Here is a 9,419-nt window from a genome sequence, read left to right as displayed (position 1 = left end):
TTAAAAAAAAAAGTATTTTAGCAACAATCCTTCTTCTTAAAAATAATACAATGGTTATCAAAATTATTTGTAAATTGTATAGGTCGCACGATTTACGTTAGGACAGAGCTGCAACCGTATATATATATATATATATATCTCTATATATATAGAGAGATATATATATATATATCTCTCTATATATATAGAGATATATATATATAAAATGCTTTTTTCTACTAATTAAGCGTGTGATGGGCTGTTTATTAGGCTTGATCTTTACTTTGATTTAAATATAAGCTATGTAATTGCTCAGACTGGGTCCGCTCTCGCTTACTGTCTGTTCTCCAAGATCTTCTGCTTCCCTGGAACAGCTGTCAGATTGGGGGATTCATATCCTCAGTTCCCAGGCAGGCCACCCAACCTTACAAATCACTCATTTTGCTCATTAACTTGTTTAAAATTCATAAAAAATGAGGACACGCTGCTGCCGACGGCTATCACTTAAAGATATAAAAAAAAAAAAAAAAAAACCTTTCCAAAAGCTTCCTAAAAATCAAATCTTATTTGTATATATTAATCTTCGAGCATTTCTTAATAAGTCACCTGTTCTGAAAATATAAAAAGAAAAATGATAAATTTGAATGAAATGAGCTGGTACCTCTTGGCAGTGATCTGTATGTTTTTATCTTAAATAAATCAGGATTTTCGTTAGTTTTAAAACCTAAATAATAATAATAATAAAAAAAAAAACATTTAAAGGGCGTTGATTTTTCAACTTAAATCAAAGAATTTAATTTTAAACCATTTTTTCTCTAAGCATTTTATTCGAGTTGCTCAAAAAAGACATAAAAAAATCAACGAATAGTTGTGACTTTTATGGACAACATATAATAAATATGATATTTCATAGTCTTTCGAATGTACAATTTAAAATTTGGGAGCATGCCACTTGTCATAATGAATCCGCTCATTAGAGATCAGTGCAAAGTTCCCAGTCCCTTGTTTCCCATAACTCCGTCTTTAGATCGGCCAGGCTGCTTTTTTCTCCTTTGGACTCAAGTCTATCTTCATTCACACTCCTGGGAGTGCAGCCATTGCGCACTGCGCCCTCCTTGCTTGCCCGTGCGTCCTACTCTTCTTTGGAGGAGCTTAGTGGTATTTCTGTAGGGTCCCTGCTCTAGATAAGTGCAGTACATACTGTATGTGCTTGGGATCTGAACCTTTAAAGAGGGGCTGTCCATACTCTGGTCCCTGTGTCCCTTCTACTTATCTCCTTCAGGTTTGTTTGATTGTTTTTTGTCCTTGTGGGGTTGATAGTGCTGTAAAAAATAAAAAAGTAGGGCGCTGCTTTCACCGCGTGTGAGGAGTGCCAGGTATTGGGTTCCCCAAGGGGTTAAGAGCTGGTTGTCCCCCAGGACCTAGACCATGGATGAGGACCCTGGGAACTAAGGGTCTTTGTAACTGAGGGTGGGGTGCAGGGGGAGTCCTGTACATACTACTGTACATAGCTGCTGCTGCAGCGGCTGCAGTCGTGCTGTCCATACTGCTGAGCAGACTAGGGTGATAAAAATAAGGTGAGGGGAACATCCTTTGAAGAGCTGAATAATTCCCAGCCTCAGCCAAAAGCTCTAGTCCGACAGCTGTCTGCCTCTTCCACTTTGTCCTGGAGAATAAAAAATAGAAGATCAAAGTTAAGCTATTGCCTTTTGGTTGCGATACATTGATGACAAGTAGAACCCTATGTACGACCTTATTTACAGCATCTTTGCTAGAGCAAAAATAAATTAATTAAAACTCAACTGAGGATGTCAAAGCGATAAGATTTCTTTCTTTCCAAAGGAGTTACTCAACGCATGCATATTTACCATAGGTTGTATGTTTTACACCGGACCTTCAAAACTGAAATTTTTGGGCTAACTCAAGTCAGTTACGCCTAATCTTAGCAAATAATGCCTATATATATATATATATATATATATATATATATATATATATATATATATATATATATCAGAAATAAGATGTTGTAAAGCCTTTTCACGTTCTTTGTTAGAGAACAGAATGCAAAAATCCAAATGTCTGTCATGCAATGCGGCAATAATAAGTCAACCGTGTGATATTTAGATACCACGACTGTGAGTTAATATATTTAGCAAAGTAAGATTAATTTATAAATAGGGGTACATTTGTTGTGTCATCATAAAGCCAACAGCCACCCAAACCTATAATTTAGCCACCATAGGCATTAAACGATGTATAGGTACAAGTGTCGAATGGGATCAAACTGATGCTGTGGAGCAAATTGCCAGAACACCATTCCCATCTTAATGTTTGATAACCACTGAGCGCTTTTTGACGCTTTTGTAGCCCGAAAGTCGCACAGAGCCTGCGAGCTGGTGGCTACTAAGGCCGAGGCACATCTAACAAGCCCATGACATACTCTTTAGATTGTATACAAATGACACTAATTTTTTCCGACAGAATTAGGGTGGCTGAAACCGTATGTAATGAGACAGAAAATTATGGAAAATAGAACTGTACTTAATTTGCTTCAACAAGATCAGCCTGGACGTCCTATTAAAGGGACACGGGTGGCTGACTTGCGGCCCTTCCATAGAATTCATGTAATATACATATGTTTAATTAAAATCATACAGCCTGAAAAGAGAACTCAGAACGGCCAAAAAATGCTAAATACGTATTTTCTAATTGAATTATATAAAAAAAATCGTGTCTGGTGCCATGCAACACTGCATAATGAGATAGCAATGGGATTTCATCCCACTGTGTTCCTGGGACACACATAGACTAACATGTCCCTAGTTTTGTAATCAAGATTTACACATTATTTATTCATGTGTGCATTAGTTGGGGATCTTTTTTTTCTGCTTTCTTTGAAGCTATTAATTAGCCATATTTATCTCATTATGAGCAGTTTGTGGGTTTTCAGGAAAAAATACCCTGGGATAGAAAGGCTAAATTTTGGGGCCTCTTTGTAAAGGATTAAATATAAACAGCTAATTCCGCAGTGTGAGCTGGGATCTGTGCTAGACATCTTCTTCTGTGTACTGTAGCACTTACCAGCAGATGTCATCTTGATATATTGATATAAGACTAGTACAAGCATTGCATATATTCCCATATTACACATATAGGTACACTATCGCTATCTGCCTTATTTATTAAAGGAAGTGTAAAGAGCATTGGTGATGAACACACTGCAGCAACCTGTCAATCAAATAACTCTTTTAATGGCTGCTTGCGGTTTGTACATTTTGTGTTTGTCCATTGCTTTATTAAAAGCAATGATCATAAACAACCAAACCAATCAGGCTTTATTTCATCAGTCAGAAAAAAGACTCGCAAATGCTGATTGGTTGCTGTGAGTTAATACAATTTGTATATTGTTCTCTTCTTTAATAAAACATCAGCAATCTTTCATAGATTAGAAATGCTGCATATATTATATGTAGTAAGGAATGTTGTGTGTTTATAGATTAGATAGACTAGATTGCATCGTTTTTATGGCTATATATTGTTATTGCCCTTGCCTGTACTAGAGGTCTCTTTTTTCAGAGTCTGTCGGTGAGCTTCTGTCTGTTTCAGATTTATTATTTCTCTTGTATGCTTGCCTTTATCAGGGGATCATTTTTGATTTAACGTTTTGCTTATGTACAGTATGTATTTGTTTTGTCTTAGCTTTTAGCTTTGGGATTGCATGCTTGGCACAATATAAGGGTTGAGTAACTAATGAGTCATTTTCAATGAAAATAAAGCGAACCTGTGTTGACATCAGACATGTGCAGAGGTTTAGGGGGTTCTTCTGTACATGATTCCATATTTGAGAATAACACAGCAAATGTAATTTCCAGGGAAAATCATACTTCTTTTTAGTGAATCAACCCCTTATGTTTTTAGAAATCTTTTGAAAGGGTTTGTGTAGCCAGGCCAAGCCTATGTGTGTGTCGGTCTCTGAGGTCCTCTGCCTGTCTGTCTGAAGTGCCAATCTTCCTCCGTGCTGTGCTGTCAGTGCTGTGCACCGACAATGATCTTACCTCCTGTTCTGGTACCAGGTCTTGACCTGAGTGTCTGTGAGGTTAAGGGCTGCCGCCAGGTCCATGCGGTCCTGTACACTCAGATATTTCTGTCTCTCAAAGCTTCTCTCCAGCTGGTTCAGCTGATGGTCTGAAAAGGCTGTTCTGGCCTTCCTGGGCTTCTTGGACCGGGCCGGGGGACTGTCACGGCTGCTAGAGATCTCCCGGTCCCCTTCTTCTTTTGCACCTATACATTAAGGATAGGGCATATTCAGTTATTGGAATGTGGACACATTGTTAACATAAGCACTGCAGAACAATGTTTTATATCTTTCTTTCTTTCTTTCTTTCTTTCTTTCTTTCTTTCTTTCTTTCTTTCTTTCTTTCTTTCTTTCTTTCTCCCTTCCTTCTGTCTATCTATCTACCGTATCTATCTATCTATCTATCTATCTATCTATCTATCTATCTATCTATCTATCTATCTATCTATCTATCTACCTATCTATATATATATCAGAGTACACAACATGGTCATCGCTAACTGGGATTTGGGCAGATTTGGGCAGACCAAAAAATCCACCTGTATGTTAGAGCACCAACTTATCCACAAATAAATTCTACTATGTCTAGTATTGCATATCTGTACTATAAAATCACCAACGAACTGCTATTGATAAAAAAAAATAGCAAGCACATCTAAAAATAATTTGTACTATGTCTAGTTATACTATTACTACCACCAGCTAACTGCTATTGATAACAAAAAATAATAACAAACAATTCCAATAGTAATACACGATAACATTATAATAATAAAAGTATAGTTAACTACAGCAACAGTAATATGAAGAAGAAGAAGAGGAAGAGGAAGAAGAAAAAGACTAAGGAGATGATCAAGAAGAAAGCTTCAAAAATAGTCAAGATTATTATTATTATTATTATTATTATTATTATTATTATTACTACTACTACTACTACTACTATTACTGTTACTACTACTCCCACTTCTACAGCTGTCACTGCTAAAAAATAAAAAAAAAAAATAGTTGAAATAATAAGAAATACAAGAAGAAGTGTACTTGGAAAACAATCACTTATTATTATTATAGTATTAATGTTATGATTATTACCACACTATTATTATTATTATTACACCTACTACTGTAACTATCATTATTATTATTATGCTGTTTTAGCAGCTGTGCACTGTGTTTGCCCAGCACAAGATGAGAATGATGACATTACCAGATACTATTTATCAGGCTTGTATTTTTGCTGAATTGAAGAAAAATCGATATGTCAAAAACCATTTCTGTTTGTACCAGTTTTTTTTTTCCTAGCGTTCTTTTATCTTCCCTGCAGGAAGAACAATAATCTCTCTAATTGACCCACTGGGGAGGTTGGTACACACAAAAAAAAAATCGCCAGGCCAGACTGTACATCTGTTTTTGATCACCAACGTGAGAACTAAAATTTACTATTCCAAATAGGATAGTTATTTTAATACCGACCTGGTGAAAACGATTATTTGCGCTAAGTTTTCATTAAAAAAGAAAAAAAGTACACCCCGAAATGCATCGATGTCAACACAATTCAATGAAGGCAAAAAAGCATTGAAAAGAAAAGCGAGATTTTTTTAATTAACACAGCAGTTTGCAATAATCAAGCACATATTTAACAAGGGATTATGTGTAAATTAAAACATTATTGCCTGGGCATCACGCTAAGAAAAGAATATAGGGTGCCCACAAAATGTCACCATTTGTTAATTTCTAAGGCTGGTTTAATCGCAGGGCAAATATTTTTAAGCTTATTCTCACTCTTAGAATACTAATTTTATTTCATCAGTTTTAAGAAATACCTAAATTTAAAACACATATTAGTTTTCTAAGAATTTCTAGTGCTGGTTCATTATTTCATTTGTTCTATGTTTTAATGCATTGCGATATGTTTAAATCTAACTGAATCAATGATGCCTTTTGATTACTGTTGGAAAAATGCAAACTGAGAGGATGAAATTAAGCTTCTCTTGTTAAATAAAATAAACTGAGAAAGAAGTAGGTACATTCCGATAAAATTAAATGAGACATACACTCGAGTATATGCTACAGTTTTGGATAGATGTTTACTACAATAATAGAAGATAATAAAACGTCATATAAAATATAGTGTAATATAATATTATATATCAAAATCATGTAATTTAATGTAATGTAATGTAATACAGAATATAATATAATTTGATACAGAATATAATATAATAAAATATAATATAATACAATTTAATATCATATTATTTTTATATGCAAAAATAAGATGATAATAATAATGCTACTCACTATGCCCTTTCATGTCTGAATGCATATCATCCCGAATTTTCTCTGCTTTGCTCTTGGCATCTTGCATCTCCTGTTCTAGTTTGGGTCGAAAACTTTCTGAAGACACGTTGCCCTCCTGTTTTGGTGTGTGATGTGGGGAGGACACGCTGGTGCTGTAAGGAGCACAGGCAGCCAGGGGTTTGCTGTCTCCCAAAATGTCTTTAATTAAGAAGGAAGAGGTGGAAGTCCTAGCTACAGAGCCCAGCTGGCCAGGCTGTTGTGGTGGAGACTGCTGAGGTTGCTGGCTGTGGTGCAGGTGATGGAGATGCTGAGATTGGTGCAGGGCGCTGTCCACTAACCGGTGCTGATCTGCTGCTTCCATAGTCACTGAAATAGGAGAGGAAGGCGAACTTCCCACGGTGTCTATCTCCGAACCAGGAGACAGGGGGCCCTGATTCCTAAAATCCGCACCTCTCCCATCCCTAAAGTCCCCATTCAGCATGCCAGGGCTGCCAGAACCAGCGTTGGACAATATAGTGTCTATCCCAAAACTGGATCCTTCCATGTTGCTTGCGATTCAAAACAAAGTCTTCATAACAATCCTTTTTATTTTTGAGCAATCTCTTGCTGATCCTCCAATAATAAAAAAATAAAAATAATAATAGTAAAAAAAAGGCAATGGCTGGAACGAGGACTATGCGATGGCTATCAAAGCATGCAGTGACCAGGAGAAGAGATTTGGCAATAGAACGCTGACAGGCGCCGTCGGGTCGCTCACATGTGCTGACAGTTGTGGCATCTAGTTGGAGAAGACAGTTTTGGGTCCAGCTTGGTTGGGTTTCATCTTGATAGCCCCTTGGTGAAGCTGGGCTGAGGGGGTCTGCAGCGCTCCGGAGGGCTATGCTCTAGTTGGTTGAACTTTCTTTTGGAAAGTTGAGCCTTGCTCATAGACTGTGCCTGGCTGACTCCCGGCTACTGCCGCTCTTTCCCTTGTAATCCTTCTCCTGTTGGGTTCCAGTGACTCCCTCCCGTGACGTCACGACAAGGACCACAGCCTGCCCCCCTCCTTCTCTATCCTCCTCTTCTTCTCTAACCTTTTCCATGAAGTCCCATCCTCAAAGGCCATTGGTCGGCTCGGTGGGAGAGACTCGACGCTCGGAGCCGGCAGCCAATGGCGAGAAGAGCAGCATCCACTCTCCTAGGTGCTCGGGCTATGGGCTAGGATGCTCTTTTTTTACCATGTATCTCCTGGGTAGCTTCCTCTAATCTAAAGCACAATAAATTAAATACGGTGAAAGAAATAACAAATAAATAAATAACCCCGGAAGAAAGGTGGAACAGAAGCAGCTCAAAAATTGGGATGACATTTACTTTCAATAATAATAATAAAACAAAAGATAACTTCTACGTTGAAGGACAATGCACATTGTATAAATGCAGATCTTTTTATTTTTGTTATTTTCAATAAGAATATGAACATACTGTTAAAAAATAGCAATGTCTGCAGAGAAATGCAAGAGCTCAATACTCTGGATTAAACTTCAGAAGCAGCTTCTAACTGAGTAAGTCACTGAGATCTTTTTATTTTACCTTTATTTAACAAAATATCTTCCTAGTGTGGTTATTGGATTTAGTTAGAAATGTATTTATTCTTTCATTTTTACCATTTTGAATAAATAGAGAGAGAGTGAGTGAGAGATAGGGAGAGACAGATAGAGAGAGAGAGAGAGAAAGAAAGAAAGAAAGAAAGAAAGAAAGAAAGAAAGAAAGAAAGAAAGAAAGAAAGAAAGAAAGAAAGAAAGAAAGAAAGAAAGAAAGAAAGAAAGAAAGAAAGAAGTGAGGGGTAGATAGATATATATATAGAGAAAGTGGGGGGTAGATAGATAGATAGATAGATAGATAGATAGATAGATAGATAGATAGATAGATTGACAAAAGAACAGAATAGAATAGATAGATTGCATAGATAAAAGGAGCGATATGGATATCTCGAGATAGAAAGAAAGAGTGGAAGACAATTGTGATTGATGACAGATACAATTAAACCACTTTTACCCAGTTCATAATCTTCTAAATAGGCATTCCCTAATTTGAAATGTATTTAGAGGTAATTCTGTGCAATGACGGGCCCTTTCCTCGCCCAGACGCCCCCGACTCGCCGTGTACAGTGGATGACACTGGAGCTCCTTGTGTACAATTTACATATTTGCATATGGTGCAGCGAAGGCGCCTGTGTAATTAGCCCATCTCGTCCGCTCCTATTTTAGTAGTAACAGGAATAGATGTTGTGGCTCCTCTGGGAATGTGAAATGATTCTGCTGATACTGAACAGCATCAAGTTGTGTTAATTTCTCCAGGACAGCTCCAACCTGTCTCGTGCTGAATGTCAGAGGAGGACTGAAAGAAGGGGGGAAGGAGGGGGGGGGGGTGTCTATGACGAGACTCCATATTACTCCTGACTAAGTACTGTGTTCAACCTAATTAGCAGAGTAATTATAAGGTGCTAATGAATGATTTCAAGTTACATTACATTTGGTATTACCATTTTTAGGAATCGGTTGTACTAAAGGTACCACAGCCATCAGCCCTTATGGAAGCAAAAACAAAACAGGGTGGTGTGATAAATATGTAACTTACACTATCTATCTATCTATCTATCTATCTATCTATCTATCTATCTATCTATCTATCTATCTATCTATCTATCTATCTATCTAATATATATATTTATAGATATATAGATATCTATCTGTATAGATATATAGATATATATATATCTATATAGATAGAGATATCTATCTATATAGATATATATTCTATCTATCTATCTATCTATCTATCTATCTATCTATCTATCTATCTGTAGATAGATAGATAGATAGATAGATAGATAGATAGATAGATAGATAGATATATCATGTATTTATTTATATAGATAGATATATAGATAGATAGATAGATAGATAGATAGATAGATAGATAGATAGATAGATAGATAGATAGATAGATAGATAGATAGATAGATATCCAAAATGTGTATATGTGTAAAAATACGTTAGGAAGTCATTTGCTAAATTGGAAAGTT

General features: G+C 36.5%; 1 protein-coding gene across 1 annotated transcript; it reads right to left on the bottom strand.

Moving 5' to 3' along the window:
* Window positions 1–783: 783 nt before the first annotated feature.
* BARHL2 (BarH like homeobox 2) lies at window positions 784–8,664 on the bottom strand. Its single transcript, XM_073593173.1, has 4 exons — window positions 8,390–8,664; window positions 6,356–7,601; window positions 4,038–4,263; window positions 784–1,645 (listed from the first exon to the last, which is right to left on the bottom strand). The coding sequence occupies exons 2-4, from the start codon at window positions 6,897–6,899 to the stop codon at window positions 1,333–1,335; spliced, it is 1,083 nt and encodes a 360-aa protein (XP_073449274.1). The 5' UTR covers window positions 6,900–7,601; window positions 8,390–8,664; the 3' UTR covers window positions 784–1,332.
* Between the last annotated feature and the right edge of the window lie 755 nt (window positions 8,665–9,419).

The sequence above is a fragment of the Aquarana catesbeiana genome, linkage group LG07 (assembly GCF_042186555.1).
Source record: "Aquarana catesbeiana isolate 2022-GZ linkage group LG07, ASM4218655v1, whole genome shotgun sequence".
NCBI classification, from domain to species: domain Eukaryota; kingdom Metazoa; phylum Chordata; class Amphibia; order Anura; family Ranidae; genus Aquarana; species Aquarana catesbeiana.
Note: the sequence above shows the minus strand (reverse complement) of the source record. Positions and strands in the feature narration are given on the sequence as shown.